The following is a 21,725-nucleotide window of genomic DNA, read 5'->3' as shown; positions in this document are numbered from 1 at the left end:
TTGTTCCAAATCCACCTTCAGGTTGGTGATTTGAGGTGTCATTTCTTGCAGGCTACTCTCAAGCTTTGACCACAATTTGAAATCCACTAGATTCAAATTGGGACTTCCAGATTGTGATATGTGGTCAGGCACGGGCACATTCACTTCCAAAAAATGTTGTGTAATCCTCACCTTGTGTGTAGAGGTTGAGTCCTGTTGGAAGGTCCACCATCTACTGTGAAACAAGGTGTTGTTCCCACAGGTTCCAGTATAGTATCTTGATACACTTTGACGGAGGTTTTGATCTCTTTCACGGAGAAATGCAACTTGGATACCCCTGTTACATCCCCCCCACCACCACCACCAAACCATGACTGACGCAGGTTGATTATCTATCTGAATCCTGGGTGCTATAGCATGTGCTGTACAACCATCCAGGGCATACCTGATCGTTTTGGCAGTTAAACAACTCTTCATTGGCAAAAATATTCTCATCTGTGAAGAGGATATCTGTATTTGTTGTTCGCATACTGCCAGAGAAGTGCTTTTGATTTTATCACCCTCTGTTGCATATTAGTTGTGGTATTATAACCCCCCCCCCAGGTCATCAGTTAGTACAAGTGATATTGTTCTCTGTGAAATGTTCATCTCTCCCAACATCACTTTCTGCATTCTCACAGGATTATAGTGGTGGCATGGCTTAACAGCTTTTTTTTTGTCCTAATGCAGTTGACCTGTTCTTTGGCAGTCAGATATGTATTTTGTATCATCATAACAGTTAATAGTTTGATGCACGTCTTATCATCCCAAGTGTTTTTAGCATGTTGAAAATAATAGCTGGCTGCATTCCAACCTTGTGAATATATTATTACAGCTATACAGTTCTGATAATCTCCCCACTCTTAACCCATACAGCTAGACAGCTCTCACTGTACTGATAAACACACGAATGTTGGCTGTGCCGAATACCACTAATGGAACTGGGCTCATGCAGTTCTGTAGGCAGCGTGGGGGGGGTGCACGGAAGTTGTAACAGTATTTATGGCAAGAGTAGGTAATATAGTATTGTCCAGAACTTATTTTCACAGCTCGCAACATGAATTATCTTAGTCTAAGTAAATGTTTGAAAATTTACGTGACAAAAATACTTTTTTAATACTGTTATTTAAAAAAAAAATAATTATCTTGCAAAACACAAGACAAAGACTAAACCATATGACTGAGTGCATGATGAAAACTGAGGTCTGATTCTGCATTAAGTACTTTCGTGTTTTCATAAATTTTATTATGTGTCTTTCCTATTAAATTGATTATGGATAATTTATATAAATTCACCCTTTATTATGAACAATAAATGAAAGACAAACCGAGTTGTAATGATCTATATTGTGGCGTGTATTTTCTGTATAAGTACGTGTAATGTATAGTTAGAATTAAGAGTATATTACTTTGCTTTGTCACAATAATATTGTTTCTTTAACGTCACCTATAACAATATTTATATTGTTATAGGTGATGTTAAAACTTGGCCAAAAATTATTGGCATCAGTGAAACCTTGTCAGAGGATAGAATATAACAGATATTGTATTTTCAGGGAAGATGAGGATATAGGACAGGAGGAGCAGTACTGTCGACAGGGTGTAGCATAAAGGCAGCCTGCCTCACAGCGTGGCTTAATAAGGATGCTTGTTCAGCCATATTGCAGTAAGCGGTGTCGCTTACAATTCCTGTTAGCTTAGCAAGCGGAAAAAAGTTTTTCTGAGTTTAAACTAATTAAAAATTATTTGCAAACAGCAATGACCTAAGAAAAATTGGTTAGTCTAGCAACTATATCGATAGAGATGGATATAGCTTATAATTGAAATTTAGAAGAGCTTATAAACAGTTATTGTGCAATATCCCCGTAGAGCAAACATTTAATTAATATCATGTAATTGTTTTGCATTAATATTTCTCTTGTAATAAAAACAAAATAGCAATTGAAGATTTTATTATATTTTTGTCTTATAATCCATCAGGGGCAATATTTAATTGTTTGCTTCAGGGCACGATCTAGTCTGGCAACGGTCCTGAGGAGGAGGAGGGTTATTATTAATGATAGCTGAAGAACTTCAGCCAAAAAAATAGAAGTTAAGAAAGATTGTAGATCTAAGAGAAATTGATCACATGATGCTGTCTGGTGTGAAATAAAGGCCAATAGGACAAAATGTATTGTTGATTGCTGCTATAGATCTGGGGTTTAGAAGATGTGAATGACATGCATCTGCAGATTAGCACAATGAATGCAGGCCAAGCAGTTATCATGAGAGACTTCAGCTGTGTGGATATAGATTGGAAGAGGAAAGGACAAATGACAAAATTGGAATGGAATTTATACAGTTGCTTAGAGATAATTACCTGAAACAGCATGTGAAGGAAGGGGGGGGGTGACCAGGGGTTTGAGTGTTGGATCTGGTAATAGCATCAGAAGAGCTATATAATCTATCTATCTATTTCCAATTGGGGAAAGTGACCATGCAGTTGTGTCCTGGGAAGTTGCTCAACATATGGAATTTTTAGTTAAGAAAGCTATGTAGTACTACAAAGCTGGTAATTATGACAAACTTAGGAGGCAACTTGGAGCAGTGCCATGGCATAAGAAGCTCATGGATTGAATGTCATTAGTGCATGGGAAGCACTTGGGGATTGTTTGAGCAAGGCAGTATCAGAGTACATTCCCAGGGTCAGGAGGATAAACCAAATAGTGGATGAGAAGCAATATAAAGCAGGAGCTGCAAAAAAAGAAACTGTTGTGGAAGGAATATAAACAAAAAGGTGATCAGCATGCACATGAGCAGTATAAAGCATAAGCAAGAAGGGTAACAAGCATGGTAAGGAAGGCTAAATCAGATTTAGAGAGAAAATTAGCTAAGCAAGCAAAGTAAATCCAGAAGAGTTTTTTCACTACATAACAAGCAGGAGAAAGGGAATGATTATGAAAAGATAACTTTACTTAGTGCTGATGGTAGGAAAATGATAAAAGCAAAAGAAATAGTTCAGTTGTTACTATACTTTGCAAGGGTATATCATCCAGGTTGTGACACTATGCAGTTACTGAGGTGACAGACACTGATGTGAGCATTTAGGTAGATGAACTGGAGGTACTCCTTATTCTCATTAATTTATTCACATTAACGGTAATTTATTCACATTTTATAATAAGTTGACAGCATAATTCAATAAAGAATTTCTACACTGTGATATTGCAGACTTTGCAAAGGCATTTGACAGAATACCATGTGGAAAATTATTACATAAGTTGGAGTGAAAGGGAATGGATATGAGGTTAGTGGTCCTAGTATACTATATTTTAATATTATAAAAATATGTTTTCATGCTGTAAAATGTAATCCTTCCATCCCAAAGGGATGGAAGGATTACATATTTTATATCATATTGATGATATTAGATTACAGTAAATTGATAAGGCTAGGGATCTGCAGGTGATGGTGGATAGAAATTTGAAATTCAGAGGACATATCCAAATGTTGGCAAAATAGCTAACTTTTTAGAGAGAGGTTATTATTCCTCTTTATAAGGCTATGATTCAGCCACATGTTGACTACTGTGTATCTAGGGACCAGGAGGTGGTAGAGAGGATTCAGAGACAACTGGCCAAGCTCGTGACAGGTCTGTGGAATGCTTCCTATCAGGATAGATCGAGGGTGTGTAGGTTGCAGAAAAACTGATAGGCAGAGGATAAGTTACTAAAGGGATTCTATAAGATTGATACAAAAGAAATTTTTCAATAAATGGGGGTAGTGGGAAAACAAGGGGTCACACTGTGAAGTTGTTTAAGAGTGTGGTTAGTAAGCACGTGTAGACTAGATTCTTTACTTGGAGAGTGGTGAATGAGTGGAATGGATTGCCAGAGGTGGTTGTGAGTGCCCAAAGAGTAAATAAGTTTGAGATGTATGATAGGTATTTTGTTAATGGATAGCGTGGGTCTCCTGCAATGAGTCTTTTGAATCCATAGACTGATACCTTGAGTGAATAAAAATTTTTTTGTGGCTAGTAGATTTTAAGTTGTCTACAGCCATGTATCTCATTACTTGTAACATCATGAAGTGTTTGTTTCATTGTTACTTATATTGAAATATATTCCATTTTTGTTGGTTTTAACTTTAACTGCTGTCATTGCACAGATAACTGCTTTTATACTAGGATGAAAATTTAAAATTTTGCAGCTTAGCCAACTGCTATTTATTAAATATTTTCATTACATAAATTTAGTTATATTCATTACATAAATTATCAATACTTCAGTCTCTATAATGAGTTGGGTATTAGAGATATGTGATGCACCTACTTGCATGCTTACACACACACACACACACACACACACACACACACACACACACACATGGAGAGAGGCAGCCAGCACTTTGAACTACTGGCTGCTTTTTTTTTTTCCTGTACACTGCAGTTGTCTTTTTTCCAGCTGCTTGGTCTGGTTTGCTAATTAGATTCCTCTCTTCTCTAGTATATAGGCTATAGGTTTAAATCCAGCTGTGGCATGGATATTTATGAAAGTCTTCAGGTAGATGATTTTTATCTCTTAGACTGAAGTTATTTTCCTGCTCACTGTAAGCTTAAAATGGCTTAGAAGTGCTAAATTGCTGAACAGGAATTATGGATTATTTAATCCTTAATTTACCACAGTACTAACTGGGTTATAAATTTATAACTTTGCTTGGATGAGATTGTCATAAAAAAATTTTAGCATGGAGCAGGTTGTTGGTTAGAATTGGCAATTAAACTGAAAGCTCTCTTCTGATTTCTTTACTCACGAGCTAAAAATTCGAATTTTTCACGGACAACCAGAGATGAGTGCATTTTTTCAAACCCTGGATGTAACTGTCACTGACTTGCCATTAACAGTAGTGGTTGTAATATTGCATTGCATGTGGGTAAATTAGCTTACAGAAGATAGTCTGCTAGGTGAAGGATCATCTTTGGTGAATCATTGCCACTTTGGTATCCCAAAGGTTGCTGAAGCCTTCTATTCTTCTTCCTCTCTCATGTCATGTGATGAGTGATTCTTTTCAATGGATCACTAAACAGTAGATTCATAAATTAAAGATACTAAGAAATTATATACTTGGTTTAATCCTTTTTCCAGGTGTAAGCAAACAAGTTTGCACCTGAAATATAATCAGGACAGGGCAACTCGTATATAGAAGCTAATAACTTCACATCATTTGCCTTAGTATCCCATAATGTAGAATGAGTTCGATGGACGAAAGGATTTATATAAAATGGATGGTTTACATTTGAATGGATTTGGTGTACAGAGACTTGAAAAGGTGTTGTTGAATGTAGTGGAAGTGAATGTGCAGAATCAGGGAAACTAGAGTTATTAAGGGGGTGGGGGGGGGAAGTAGATATGCAGATTTTAGGGAGACAGTTGAGTATGTGAATGTGTGTAATATGCCCAAGCAAGTAGGAAAGACCACAACTCAGAATGGGATAGTTAGTATAAGGCATCAAAATAGGGATGGGACAAATCGGCTTCTGCAATTCATGTATACAAATGCCAGAAGTATTAGGAACAAGAAGAGAGAAATTTTGGCCTTGGTTGGCACTTCCGGACCACAGGAGTTATTGGAATTAGTGAAACATGGCTGACAGAAGATGACACAGCTAGTAGGATTGAATGTGAAGGGGTATGGTGTGTTCAGGAGTGACAGGGAGAATAAAATGGGGGGAGGAGTGTTACTGATGATAGCTGATAAGCTACAGTCGAGAAGAAGAATAGAAGTGGAACTGCAGGATAGAGAAAAAAGCACATTTGAGGCTATTTGGTGTGAGATTGAAACTAGCAGAACAAAATATACAGTTGGGTGCTGCTATAGACCAGGTGATGGAATAGATGGTGGAGATAGTATGCATAAGCAAATAGAAGAAATGAATGGAAGGAGGGTAATTATTATGGGAGATTTCAACTATGGTAACGTTGATTGGAAGGAGGAGAGGACACATGGGAGGAAGGAAGGAATTGGATTTTATGCGGTTATTAAGGGATAACTATCTAAGACAGCATGTAATGGAAAATACTAGGGGTCAGAGAGTGCTTGACCTAGTAATTGCATCTGAGAATTTGGCTCTAACGAATATGACCACGTTGCCATCAATTGGTGAGAGTGATCATAGGGTCTTGACTTGGGAGGTAGCTAAAGGTGTGGAATTTACAATTAAGACAGGGTTCATATGGAATTATCAGGCTGGTAAGTATGGCAAGCTTAGGAGCTTGATTGGTTCAGTGCCATGGCATGTACAACTGCAAGGGCTAGAAGTTGATAGTGCATGGGAGGCGGTTAAGCAGTGTTTGCATGAAGCAACGGCTGACTGTATACCTAGAGTTCGAATAATAAATCAAGTAGGGGGTTAAATGGATGAATAACACCATTAAGCTTGAGCTGCAAAAAAAAAGAAACAACTATGGAGGGAATTTAAGGAGAAAGGTGACCGGCAGGCACATGAATAGTATAAAGCGCAGGCGAGAAGGGTAACGAGTGTGGTAAGAAAAGCAAAAAAAGGATTACGAAAGAACATTGGCCATGCAGGCTAAAGAGAATCCTAAACAGTTTTTTCGATATGTTGCAAGTAAAAGAAAAATTGTATATGGCAGAATGATTTTAAAGAATTGCGATGGTAGGGAGGTAACTGAATCAGTTGATATAGTTGAATTACTGAGCGAGCACTTTGCAAGAATATATCTTCCAGGTGGTGACATTGCAGAAATGAATGAACCAATAGATTATACGGGAATTGTGGTGAATGAAGTGGAGGTGAATAGTCTATTGCAAAAAATCAATGTTAATACATCTGTGGGATTGGATGGTATACCAGCTCGTGTTGTACATAAAGCGGCTAAAGAATTGTCAGTACCCTTGACCATTTTGTTTAATTTGAGTCTCGGGTCTGGTCTAGTCCCGAAGGTGTGGAAAGAGGGGAAAATAGTTCCACTGCATAAAGGGGGATCAAAGACTACTGTTGCAAATTACCGACCGATCAGCTTATCAGGAATCGTTGTCAAGGTCTTGGAGAAAGTAATCAAGGGAAAAATACAGGAATGGATTGATGAAAATGAGATACTGTACGGGGGGGACAGCATGGCTTTGTGAAGGGTAGATCATGCCTCAGTAACTTGCTCAAGTTTTATAACACAGTGACGGCTGAACTGGATAAGGGTAATGGGTTTACAGTGATTCTACTGGACCTTGCCAAGGCCTTTGACAGGATACCACATGGAACCCTAATCAGTAAACTGGAGCAGATGGGGATGGATATAGGGTTGGTGAGATGGATAGGTGGGGTGGTTGATGGAGAGATATCAGAGAGTAGTTTATTCAGGAGTAGAGTCCAAAAGACGGCCTGTGACTAGTGGTGTGCTGCAGGGTTCTGTTCTTGGACCACTGCTGCTTAATTTGTTCATTAACGATATAGGAAAGGATCTGAGAGGAAGTGTTCACTTGTTTGCTGATGATGCAAAGTTGGGTAAAGCAATTGTGAGTGCACAGGATGTCAAAATTTTGCAGGATGATTTGGATAGTTTGGAGGACTGGGCTAGGGAAAATGGATGTCAATTTAATGTGGCAAAGTGTAAGGTTATGCATTTTGGAGTGAAAAGATTAGCAGCAGTATATCACATTGGTGGAACCATACTCCAGGAGATTGATGAGGCCAGGGATTTGGGAGTGTTGGTGGATAGGGAGTTGAAGGTTATGGGACAAATTGAAAAAGTGGCTAAATCAGCTAATCAAATCACTTGGTTGCTGAAAAATACTTTAACAAGCAGAGACAAACAAGTTATTGTTCCTCTATATTGAGCCTTGATAAGACCCTATCTAGACTACTGTGCCCAGATATGGGCGCCAGGGTTTCTTCTTGATGGGGAGGAGGTGGAGAGGATCCAGAGACGAGTGACGAAGATGTCAACGTCTGTGGAATGAACCTTATGAGAACAGGTTGAAGATTTGTGGGTTGCAAAAATTGGTTGATAGGTGGAAAAGGGGTGATTTGATTGAGACATTCAAATTACTGAAGGGTTTCTGTAAGATTAATCCAGAAGATAGTTTTGAGAATAGGACTGGTGGTGGGAGGACTAGGGGCCATACATGGAAGTTGGGCAAGAATGTGGTTAGCAGGGGTGTTAGAGCTAGGTTTTTTACTTGGAGAGTGGTGAATGAGTGGAATAAGCTGCCAGAGTCTGTTGTGGGTGCTATGACCATGAATGAGTTCAAGGTGAGGTATGATAGATACTGTGTGAATGTTGAAAAGTTGTTCTTGATATGATGTTAGGGCCTCCCTCGATGAGTCTGTCTACTCCTTGGAGTTGCCCGAAATAATAATAATAACAATAATGCAAAGCACATATCCTTATGGATATGTATAATGCTATGCATTATGGGAAGGGTCACTACCCAGACCTGTTTCAACTTTTCTTGAGGTCTCGTCAATGGGAGCTAGACCCAGAGGTGATACTAAGGTTGAAGTAATACAGAAGTCATATTTTTATATACGAGTTGCCAAAAGGTGTCACACCTTATTATTAAAATACTCTGGGTCAGAGATAGTTGTTGGAAGTAAATTCAGAACTTCCACCAGGTATAACAGCAGCATTCCAAGTTTTAGCCAAACCTGATATTACTGTCAGGAAAAGGGTCAGTCTTGCCTTAGTAATCTGCTAACTTTTTATAATAGAGTGACATCTGAGTTAGGTAAAGGGAAAAGGCTACACGTTGATACTGCTGGATTATACATGTTTTTCATAACATATAACTCTGAAATCCATATAACTCTGGATTTCAGAGTTATATGGATTATAACTCTGAAAGATTCACTGGAGCAAATGTGTGGGATCAAGAGGTTATCAGAAGGAATACATCACTGGATGGGATAATGAGATTATTTCAAGAATTACAGGACAACTTCAGTGACTCAGAAGTTTTTGAATTGTTGTACTTGCTTGATAGGTCTAGGAAAGACAAATGAATCAAGGCATTGAATAACACCAGCTTCATACATTCCAGTACTATGGTCTAGTCTTCAATAAGATGTGATGTGGGCATTAGAGATTCAAAAAAAACTTGCTGTTGTCACTGACTTTGTAAAATATATTGTCTCTCTAATTACTTATCCATGTGATGACAAATGTACTATAAGAGATAAAGGCAAGGCTGAAATCTAAAAGAAATATACTTCATTTCTTATTCCCTCTTTCACACAATCTTTCATATTTCTAGAATTTATACAGGCTATCAATTTTTTGGAAACTAGGAAAGCAGCTAGTGGATGCATCTGTCCAGAATTCATAAAGGACTGTGATCTACAGAAAAAAAAAAACAAAAAACCATGGTATAATTATCTGACTAAAAGAAAATATTACTATCTAGAATAGCTTACATTTTTTCTACAGCTGAATAAAACCAGTGAGTTGTGCTATCTGGGTGGAACCAAAATATATGCATTAATAAGAAAGCAAATATATATGCTTTTTAAAGCTTGTATCTTTTTGGCATATGATATTAAATTTTTGAATATTCCAGATATTCAAAAGCAGCTGACTGTTAGGTTGTAGAGCTACTACTATATTATTGCTTTACACTTTGTATTTAAGTATAATGCTTGTTAGATTCATAAAAAATCATAGAATCTCAAATATAATATGTTACTTTTTTTCTTTTTTTTTTTAAATTCTGGCATGAGGTTTTTATCCCAATAGGAATATACTGCATAGAAAGAATTTATAAAGTAAGGTTGGTTGTTTGTGCTATGACACATTTATTATATGTATGCATGTGTATTTGTCTTTTAGTAACTGTCTGTTTCGAGCACTGGGAGACCAACTTGAAGGTCACACAGAAAATCACATAAAACACAGGCAAGATGTTGCCAGATATATGATAGCACATAGAAATGACTTTGAACCTTTTGTTGAAGATGATGTTCCATTTGAAAAGCATAGTAAGTATATCTTTCTTGTAAAGAAATACTCAGTTTTGCTATGCTTTGAGTAAATGTTAATTTCATTGTCTTTAGCTATGAACAGAATATAAAATTTCTTACAGTAGTTGAACAACTTTACACTTGAAGCATTCCTGCCAATTTTATAGATTGGAGGCTCAGTTTTTGGAATTTTAATGAACAAAACTTGCAGCTTAAATTATCTGAATTTACAGAAATTGATACCCCATTATAATTATATTAGTTCTTCTACCATAATTTATTTTGAGTGTTGATGAGGTCTCAGTTATCTCTCAGATTAATGTTTTTTGTTTCTCCCTCTCTCACACAAAGTAGCAAGGAAATGTCTTTTAAGATGATTTAAAAGCTTCCAGAAAAAGCTTCACTTAGTCCCATCTCATGTCATGAAGAATTTTCCTATGATAGCTTGCCACAAAAATTTAAATTTCATGTAGTTGATCTGTCTGACTGTATCTTTTTAATATTCAGATACATTCCAGACATTAATCAGAACTAATACAACTGTAATTCTAATATAATGCAACTTTATTTTTGTGAAATAAATGAATTAACTAAGGAAGCTTAGTTTGCTGTGATGTATTGTGGCTTTGCTTATATGTGGTGCTACGTCCATAAAGAGGAAATGTGATACTAAAACATGCATGATACTAAAGGTGTTTAACAGGATGGATGTTGAGCAGGAGTAATTTTTCTTTCCATGACAAGAAGGGAGAAAATAAGGGATCATTCCTGGAAGTTAAGATTGTGGTTAGTAAGGACATGAGGACTTGAATTTTTGATTGGAATTCTTGGCCAGAGGTAGTTACAAGTGCTTTTTCTGTAATAATAAGGGGAGGTATGTTACATATTGTGTGAGCAATGGTTAGTATGGATCGCCTTCATACTTTGTAAGGATGTCCTTATAATAGTTAATGAAAGGTCAGGCTATTTAGTCAGGATGTAAATTTATATACAGGGTATTTCAGAATGCCTATTACAAACTTCTAGGTGTGTGTGTGGGGGGGGGGAATCGGGATGGATCAGGTTTTGATTAGCAACCTAGCTCCCCAAATGTGGCATTGCAGTGGTACAGGTTGAAGCTCATGTAATGGGATTGTTGCTCGTCAGTTGTATGCACAGCATTTCGCACATTGTCCAACTGCATCGCACATCCTGTTTGCCAATGTGATCCAAACAGATTGACTCGTTTTGGTAGAGTCCCTTACAATCAACAGTTTGTATCACACTCTCAGGTTGGAGTTTATGCTGAAACCATAAAAACCCTCTCCCTAGTGATGATAATGCAGTTCCACATTGATGCACAATACTAGCACATCACATTAATGCATAGTGGAAAATTACACAAATGCTGACTATGCCAACATGATGTTAATGTATGCCGAAGTTCAGTGTAATGAGAGGGTTGCCTGTCAGTTGTATTCACCGAATTTTACACATTATTCAACTCCATCACACATCCTGTTTCTTAATGTTAAAGAGGTTCCTTCAATGCCAACAGGCATGACTGTGGAGCTTCAAGAACTTGCCATACCCCAGACTTTTACAAGGGTGGGGGGCTCTTCATCAGGTTGAAGAGAATCCTCTGTGAGTACCTGTGGCAATCCACATGCCATGGGTATCCCTCACTCCAGCCCACCAGGGACATGTATGCTAATCAACTTCACCCCTTCTGGTACAGAAGGTTCACACAATGGTCCCAACCAATTTTGCACCATGGATTGGATTCTGTAGGAGGTTCCATCAACATTGTGTAGAAGAGCCTTGATTTCAAGAACTGGCGCTCTTCAGTGATGAAGGCATTCACTAGGGAAGGCATGTGTAATTGCCAAAACAGCCACATTTGGTTCAGGGACAACTCTCACATCACTTACTGCCATGGATTCAAAAGCAAGTTTGCTGTCATCATGTTGGCAGGCATGAGTTGATCAGACCATATTTTCTTCCACCCTGCCTGAACGGCCCTGAACGTTCCTGCAAGAGAGAGACTACTACAGTTGTTTGAAGATGTGCCATTGCACATTAAAGCAACACACGTGATTCCCACACAATTGTGTACCACAACAATTTTCATCCACCAAACAGTTGGTGGGCAATGGATTGGCAGAGGAGACCTGTTGGCATGGCCTACACGTTCACTGGACTTAACTCCATTGGACTTTTTTGGTCTGGGGCCATGTGAAGAGTCTCGTGTACAAAACTCCAGTAGTTTCAGTAGAAGCTTTGTTGGCAAGGGTATTAACTGCAGTGGGCAAGATCCAAACCATGTCGAGCATTTTTGAAAGAGTGTGGCAGAATATATTATGCATGTTTACGTAATGCATGCTGTGAAGTTGGTGGTTGCAACTTCGAGCACCTTTTGTAAACGTTTATGAAATTAAAATGTAATTTGCCCTATGTCTGATGTTTACGTGCTTTGTGATGTGCACACGAAATGTTTTTGATCTGTACCATTGCAATAGCGCGTTTGGGGGACATGGCTTGCTAATCAAAACCTATCTCCCCTCCCTCTTATGTACCTAGAAGTTTGTAATGGATATTCTGAAACACCCTGTATTTGGAAATATACATATGCAGTCAGATAACTTTATGTAACAGATAATGGAAAGTTGCACAATGCAATGTAAATATGAGAAAACTGAAAAATCAAACTTTCTTGAAAAGTTCAAGATGTCTGCACAGGATAATTCGGAGCTTCCTCCTTATTTGACTTAAATTCAATTAATACCATTAACCTGGTATGAATATTTATATACTATTAAGTTTAAATGAAGAAAGGCACCTTGAGATAATAATTAAGTTAATTTAATTATTAAAGCAATATTTTACTATATGTCACCAAGGTAACTTAACACAAAAAAAAGGAAGTAAACAAATGACTTAGCACTGACTTACTAACCAAATGTTCTTGGTTAATTACTATTCCTGGACATTTGTTTCTTCCTTTAAAACATGAGTCAAGTTACTATTATATTTCTAATCTTTCTTGTTTGAAATTTAGTAAGCAAAGCAACATATTTTCTGCTCTTTGCTGCTTTATGAAAATAAAGAAAATAAATTATTGTATAAAAATCAATTGTAATGTTATGAATCAGCACTGAACTTGCTCATTAACCATAATCTTAAACATGTATCGTAAGTTTGTTATCCACTTATCCTCATCATGCCCTTATGGTTCCACATAAGGCTGTGATCCATCTTTTCTAGTTATTCCTGTCTATTAGAACTGATTCTGCTTTTCTCCGCCTCTCCCAATCAGCAGTCTTTCTTTTTCTGTCCTTCCTTTGCTAAATTAATTTAGGCCTTTTTCCTTTGGGAACCCATGTCACAGTTATCTTACATTTATAAAAAGTATTGAAATAATCTTCTTTTATTTTTGATGTATCAAAGAGGGATTTTTTTTGGACCAGTCAGTGAAATAAATATTCTATATTTTTAAATATAAATTTTAGAAAATAGACTGACTATATGTAATGATTCTTTCTTTATTTATTTTATTTATTTATTAAAACTCATTTTACAGATTGACAACTATTTTTCATTCTGGCTAACATCTAACTTTTGTGAATCAAAGCACGCCCATAGTACTGATGGTCAGAGGTTTCTGAACTTTTATACTTTGTGCCCGCTTAAAATATTTTATAAATTACCCTCTCCCCCTTTCCAGAATAAGTGCAAATAAATAGATTTGATATGAAAATAATTAATCGGTAATGAGTATACATTTTTTAAAAAATTTATTTTACTTTATGCCAAAGTTTGGAAACTGATTTAGAACTGAAAAAAAAAAAAAAAGCTCAGGGAATGAAGTGAAGTGTTAAGTACTGTATAGTTAGATTGGATAACGTTATTAGGCAGTTCTGAAAGTTAAGTTCATTTCTCTCCCAGTTGATTTTCCCAAAATCCTTGGGTTTAATTTGGACCATAAATTGCAATTTTAATCCACTGCAAATCAGATAGTCATCCCTGATTAACACGATGCTAGGCATCATGTTAATCACGGTTAATAGCAGTGATGGAAATGTTAAACCATTAGACAGGCTTTTACATTGGTTATGCATTTCTAAATCACTTAGGGAATTGAACAACGTAGATCCGAATATAAATTAAATTATACTCTAATAAATATCTCGGATATTTCGGCAATGTCATGTTGCCATTTTCAAAAGGAACTTACAAAAAATGCACGTGCACGCAGGCACTATAACACAGTAACTGAGAATGAAGATATGAAGCTATCATTCTCCTAGAAGTCCTGATGATGCCCTCTAGCGGGCTAAGTAGGTGTTCTCGGCCGTTGGACTGAAGGTCTGCTGATATATGCCTCCCAAATTTCGGGCAGTCGCATACAACCAAATTTGTTGAGGTTTGGGGAGTTTCTTAGGGCTGAGGCTGATTCCATAAATAGTCTTTCGAATTTGTATTTACTACGGTGTATTACTGTAGCTTTCTTCCACCGTATTCTGTGGCATGTATCCAGAGCATGGTCTGCAAGACCAGAATGGCTGTACTTGTGAAACCGGATGTAGTCCTTGTGTTCAGAAATTCTGATATTCACTGTCCTGCCTGTTTGGCCAAAGTACGACAGTTTACAACTGCAAGGGACCTGGTATACACCAGGTAGGTCTAGGGAAGTGGTTGGTCTTTGGTGGAGTGGATAAGGGATGCCAATTTTCTGTAAGGCCTGTAACAGGAGGTGAGGTCATGTTTTTTTAAAATTTTTGTAATTTTTTCCGAGGTGCCTCGGATGTAGGGAATGGTGATGGATCTTTGTTGTGGCGGGGGGGAGGGGAGGGGCTGTGGTTTGTAGGTTTTAATATTTTTTGGATTTTTTTTTTGGGGGGGGGGCTAGCCATTGGCTGAGAAAGTGTTGAGAATGTGATTTAGTTCAGTGTTTAGGGCCATGTCGTTAGAACAGATTAGTTTAGCCCTGTTGTATAGTGTTTTCACCACTCCATATTGTTATGAGGGGGGGGGGGGAGATTGTTGGTGAATGTATCTGCCTGTTTGGGGTTTTGTCTAAACTGAGAAAACCAAGGTTCCATCATGCTGGCGGGTGACTAGTGTGTCTAGGAAAGGGAGGCTGTTGTTTTCCTCTTTATCCAGGGTGAACTTGATTCTGGAGTGTTGGTTGTTTAAGTGTGTAAGGAAGGAGTGTTTCAGAGCCATGTGGCCAAATAGCGAATCATCAACGTAGCAGAGCCATATGGTTGGTTTTTGTGGGGCAGAGGCTAAGGCTTTTTCTTCAAAGGTCTCCATAAAGAAATTGGCCAAGGGTGGGGAGAGTGGTGAACCCATGGCTGTCCCCTCTATTTGTTTGTAGAATTTTCCCTGCCAAACGAAATAGCTCGAGTTCATTGTGAACTGAAATAGGGCTGAGATATCTAACCAAAAGAAGATAGTACTTAACCAAAACGACTACAAAGGTAAGCTCAATGCTCTTCTATTAGATCGGGCTACTTACTTCCCTATCGAATATAATCCCACCAACTCACAAATCAGAAATCTTCACAGGCTCCTTAAGAAAGTTACTTCTTGGCCTGTAGAAGTTACCAACAGATTAAAGCCGTTTAACTCTATACCCCACCGTATTTACGGACTCCCAAAAATACATAAAGAAAATGTGCCATTACGTCCCATAGTGAATGGCATTGATTCCCCCACATACAAATTAGCTAAACATTTGGCCAAAAGCTCACACACTATACTGGCAACACACCATCACACATAAAAAAAACTCAGCCCACTTCAAAGCCAGCATAGAAAACTTTACACTCCAACATGCTGACATAATGGTCAGCTTTGACGTCTCCTCCTTATTCACAAATGTCCCACTCGAGGAAACTTTAGAGCTAATCCAAGCTAAATTTTCTCCCGATATCTCAGCCCTATTTCAGTTCACAATGAACTCAGGCTATTTCGTTTGGCAGGGAAAATTCTACAAACAAATAGACGGGACAGCCATGGGTTCACCAATCTCCCCACCCTTAGCCAATTTCTTTATGGAGACCTTTGAAGAAAAAGCCTTAGCCTCTGCCCTACAAAAACCAACCATATGGCTCCGCTACATTGATGATGGGTTCACTATTTGGCCACATGGCTCTGAAACACTCCTCTCCTTACTTACACACTTAAACAACCAACACTCCAGAATCAAGTTCACCCTGGAAAAAGAGGAAAACAACAGCCTCCCTTTCCTAGACACACCAGTCACCCATCAGCCTGATGGAACCTTGGTTTTCTCAGTTTATATAAAACCCATTATTACAGGCAGATACATTCACCAACAATCCCCCCCCCCCTCACAACAATATGGAGTGGTGAAAACACTATACAACAGGACTAAACTAATCTGTTCTAACGACATTGCCCTAAACACTGAACTAAATCGCATCCTCAACACTTTCTCAGCCAATGGCTACCCCCCAAAAAAATCCAAAAAATGTTAAAACCTACAAACCACAATCCCCCCCCCCCCCTCCACAACAAAGATTATTCTAAATCCACCACCATTTCCTACATCCAAGGCACCTCGGAAAAAATTACAAAAATTTTAAAAAAACATGACCTCACCTACTGTTACAGGCCTTTTAGAAAATTGGCATCCCTTATCCGCTACACCAAAGACCAACCACTTCTCCTAGACCTACCTGGTGTATACCAGGTCCCTTGCAGTTGTGAACTGTCGTACTTTGGCCAAACAGGCAGGACAACGAATATCAGAATTTCTGAACACAAGGACTACATCCGGTTTCACAAGTACAGCCATTCTGATCTTGCAGACCATGCTCTGGATACACGCCACGGAATACAGTGGAAGAAAGCTACAGTAATACACCTTAGCAAATACAAATTCGAAAGACTATTTATGGAATCAGCCTCAGCCCTAAGAAACTCCCCAAACCTCAACAAATTTGGTTGTATGCGACTGCCCCAAATTTGGGAGGCATATATCAGCAGACCTTCAACCCAACGGCCAAGAACACCTACTTAGCCTGCTAGAGGGCACCATCAGGACTTCTAGGAGAACGATATCTTCATTCTCAGTTACTGTGTTGTAGTGCCTGCGTGCATGTGCCTTTTTTGTAAGTTCCTTTTGAAAATGACAATGTGATGTTGCCGAAATATCGGAGATATTTATTAAAGTATAATTTAATTTATATTCGGATCTACGTTTTTCAATTCCCTAAGTGATTTAGAAAAGTTAAACCATTAAATTCCTGATATGAAGGCTGATGAAACTGATGTGTATTCATTCATACATTTAATATATTTTTCATTTAAAAATAAGCTATTTATATGCCTGCTTATTTAATAAATGCTACCGAAGTATAAATTGTAACGTAAATAATTATAATCATAATTGCATAAGATTTACATAACCACAGTAATAAACTTGAATGTTATTTTCATTGTTTGATTGTTATGCAGCTGGTACCTGTAAGATTAAACCTTTATGTAACTTGATTTTTATATAAGTTGGAAATAACTTATGTGCGACCATTATTGTGAACATGATACATTTCATATTATTGTATTTATAAATTGGGAATCATTAGCTATAACTGAAACAACAATAAACAATTATGCACATGTGCACACACACACCAAAAAAAAAAAAAAAATTAATTTTTATAAATTACACACAGTTAATGTAACTTAAACATGGTATACAGTAGTGTAGATATATGTATTGAATTTCGTTCACACCTTGAATTCTGATGGTGCTACATAGTTCCACTCGAATGTGGAGATTTGATAGTTGGGGGGGGGGAGTGTGTTATTCCTTTTCAGATAAAATTGCTGTACTTCACATATCTAATGTAATTTTCTTATAACTCAAAAATAATTATGTTCCTTATTGGACATTTTATGTAAAGTCGATTTTACATAAGCCTTGTAACTTGGAGAGTACCTGTATATCAATGTTTTAGTTAATTAATATACACAATTGACCCTTGAACAGTGTGGGGGTTAGGGGCACCCCCCATGATGTTTGAAAATCCGCATATAACTTTTGACTCCTCAAAAACTTAACTACTAATAGCCTACTGTTGACCAGAAGCCTTATTGATAACATAAACAGTTGATTAACACATATTTTGTATTGTATGTATGTATTATATATTATATTCTTGAATTAAAGTAAGCTCGAGAAAAGAAAACATTATTAAAGAAAATCATAAGGAAGTGAAAATACACTTACAGTACTGTACTGTATTTATCGATACTGTAGGTTTATGTCGTCTGTTTACAAGATGAATTGTATGTCTTCAGTACATTAGTATTGTCTTATAGATACAAAGCACCTAGATGTTATACATATTCCTAACGTTAGACATCAAAAATGAAAAGATAATGTGAAAAAGAATTTATTCATATTTATTTACAGGTCTAATGATTCATACTTGATGAAGAAGCAGCAACAGTATGATTGCTTTGCGGTAGCCTAGCCTATACACTAATGAATGAATCATTATAAAATTTTTATTTTATGCTAATTAATTAAAATAATTAACAAATTAATAACAGTTAATTTTATTTATGCAGTTATTTAATACTGCGTCTTTAAGTTTACATTTCTCTAGACAACGAGTGGCCATGTATGGTCTGTAAGTGTTTGCGTGCATAAGTTTTGATCAATTTTAACTTTTTTATATTAGATTTGTGTATATTTTATGGTAGTAAATGATAAAGTAGACTGCATATCTACATATATTTTATGCATTTGAGATATCTAACTTTTTAAAATTTTTTTGATATTTCTAAGTTACTCGGTTCATCTGCGAGTTTTTTCAAATTGTCAAAATCTCTTAAAAAAAAATTCTAATATATTTATTCAAAAAAAAAAAAAGTGTATAAGTGGACCCGTGCATTTCAAACACATGTTCTTCAAGGGTCAACGGTATACCTAATTTTCTACTAGTATATGCAATTCTGTGACAAGATCAGAACCAGTTTTCTTAAACAAAACTTAGACCTGTATTCATTCCAAGAAACAAAGAATTTGTTAAGAAAATGACAGATATTATATACATATCCATCTTATTATAACCAGATAAGATTCAAAGTTTATCAGAAAGCTTATGATAATATAATCTTTGGTATTGGAGTTGCCTTGAATCGCACTACTTAAGACATGGACTCTTCCCAAGAGCCCATATATTTGCCTTTTATTAGCGCTTTTTAGGTTTCACTGTTTGAATTGTTGGCTTTCATTTGAGACCAGATAGAAACCTTAAGTGGGCAAGAACTCTTGGTTTAATACTGTAGCAATCCCATGTGAGAAAGTTGTGTTATTCATAAGTGAACTCTCGGTAAGTGCATACGTAAAGTATCTACAGTAGATTCTGTTTAATTGGGACACATCAGGACTAGAACACTTTGGCCCAATTAAGCAGCTGCCCCAGTTATGCTAAGTTTCATTTTAATAATTAAAAAAATATCAAAAGACAAACTAACATTTCACTGAACAACAAATCATTTATTCAAATTTATTAAAATAGCAAAATATGTACTAATTTTCCTCATCTTCAATATTAATAGAGGCCTGTTGTTAAATCTATTGAATCCTGTTCCAATTCAATGTAATCTTATTAAAACAAAATGCACATTAGAAAATATTTGATATTTAAGCATTTAATTGATATAACTTCAATTTAATATCATGCCAACATTTTCATTGAGACAACCAACCATCTATTACTATAAAATTATCATGACCTAGCTTGACTAGCTCCTCTGATTTATTTTTAACATTGGGCCACTCCTCATCCAGTTGTAATGGAGAACCACTGATTCAGCACATGCTCAATGTCAGGATCCTTACCCTCATGTTTCTGTTTTTGGGATGTTTCCTCTTTTCCATGGTGTGTGTGTGTGTGTGTCTATTATTCTTGCAGTTTATCTTGCTGTTGTATCAAGCACACAATCGTGGATTTAAGTACTCCAGTTATCTCTGCCAGACTGCAATGAGGTATTGGTCAAATGGCCTTTGATTTGGTCTAGTAAGGCAATTTTTTTGGCTAATGACAAATCTTTATGTGGCATGTTGGTCCAGGTCCAAATTTTTATAGAATTAAAATTAACAACATTTTCAAAAAATGGCACTGAAAAATCTCTCCACTTTACTGATTAGACGATAGCTTAGCATGAAAGATGACACAAATGGTCAACTACCGCTAGTTAGAAACTATTCCCCTTAAAAGGTAATACTCTGTATAAGCTGAGTTAGCGAGAAAAGCAATGAATCCTTTTTAAGTAGTGGTTTGGTGCAGTATGACCTTTTCACTTCTTGTCCCAATAAGCCTTAAACCAACTAACCATTTACAAGCAATTGCCTCAGAGGGATAATCTTGAGTGCTGCATCTCCTGTCCTCCCAAATAAACAGTAGGTTGTCACCAAATAAGCAAAGAAAATTGGCAATTTGGTTTAGTTCTTAAAGATTTGTCCCAAATAGATGGCTGCTCCAATTAACTGATCGCCCAATTAACCAGATTCTACTGTAATTTTTGAGCCAAAAGGCTTTAGTCTGGCTGGTTTAGTTAAATTTGCTGGTATCATAAGCTATCTTGAACTCTTTGGTAAACTTTGAAACTTATTTGGTTATAATAGGAACATATGTATAATATCCTTCATTTTCTTCTTTAAACTAGCCAGATTGAAGCCTGTTTGGCTCTATAATTAGATACTTATGTATTAATTTCACATATGTAATACTGTGCTGATGGCATTGCTGATTATGTGATACTTTATTGTATTGTCCTATACAGTAAAATTTTTGTCAATATAGTTGTTTGCACTATACATTCAGATAATCATAATTGGCAATGTAAATTATCAGCAGTAGTGTTTGAATGCTTTTCACATGATAGCATTTTAAATAGAAAAAACACTGAAATCAGCTGCTGTTATCTATGGCTTCACCATCTTGAACGTTAAAGACATTATAAATAGCAAAACCAGAAAAAGCCAAATGCCTCATCCTATCTGCAGAGAAGTAGATTATATGCTAGCCATTGCTATTGGTAGTACAACAGTTAACTACATTTGCTTTATGAGTAATTCTAATATGGTTGTATGCATAGTGAAAGGAAGGAATAAGCAAGCTATAGCAATTGAACGTGACATTCGTTTCATGAGCGTGTCATGTACAGTTGACTCTCACTTTAGCAAGCACTGCTATAATAAACCTGATCCTAAGAAACTACTGAAAATTCCTCATTGAAGTATCATGGCATGATGCTACTCTAAAGAAAATTTATCCTATTTATATTTGGGTCAACAAATTTCAGCAAAGTTGAAAGACTGCCCTGCTATAAATGATTTATACTAAAACCACAGGAATAATGTAGCAGACATGTTTTGCATGTGGTCTTTGCAAAACATATCTGTCTGGTAAGCAGTAAGAAGCAAATTAGCAAGAAAAGTTAGAAAGCAGTGTTTATTGAAGATAAATGGAAGGCAAGAAGACTTATATTTCATTTGCTAGGCTTAATTACATCATCTGCACAAGTGACTTCAAATAGCTCTGTGAAAGATGTATTCTAGTCTTCTGTATGTATTCTGTATACTGTGCATACACTGTTTGGAAAGAAGTCAATGGAAACCATAGTTTGAGGAACAAACACCCATGGTACCTGTCTTAATAAGATTGTAGGACCTCCTTTTGTTGTGATCAGTGGGAATTTTGGACCATTCTTCGTGCAGGCATGTAAT

At 36.7% G+C, this 21,725-nt stretch overlaps 1 protein-coding gene across 3 annotated transcripts in view; it reads left to right on the top strand.

Annotated features, from left to right (window-relative positions):
* The window catches only part of LOC150105370 (OTU domain-containing protein 3-like), a 191,531-nt gene that overhangs the window by 51,866 nt on the left and 117,940 nt on the right, over window positions 1–21,725 (top strand). For all 3 annotated transcript variants that reach the window (XM_090394111.1, XM_090394110.1, XM_090394112.1), the window contains exon 3: window positions 9,840–9,988. In XM_090394111.1, the coding sequence (XP_090250237.1) occupies window positions 9,840–9,988 (149 nt within the window). The remainder of the gene's footprint in view (window positions 1–9,839; window positions 9,989–21,725) is intronic.

The sequence above is a fragment of the Typopeltis vanoorti genome, chromosome 6, assembly GCF_054136105.1.
Source record: "Typopeltis vanoorti isolate ZY-2024b chromosome 6, IOZ_Tvanoo_1.0, whole genome shotgun sequence".
Classification (NCBI taxonomy): Eukaryota; Metazoa; Arthropoda; class Arachnida; order Uropygi; family Thelyphonidae; genus Typopeltis; species Typopeltis vanoorti.
The sequence above is the reverse complement of the archived record's forward strand: the minus strand, read 5'-3'. Positions and strand labels throughout refer to the sequence as shown.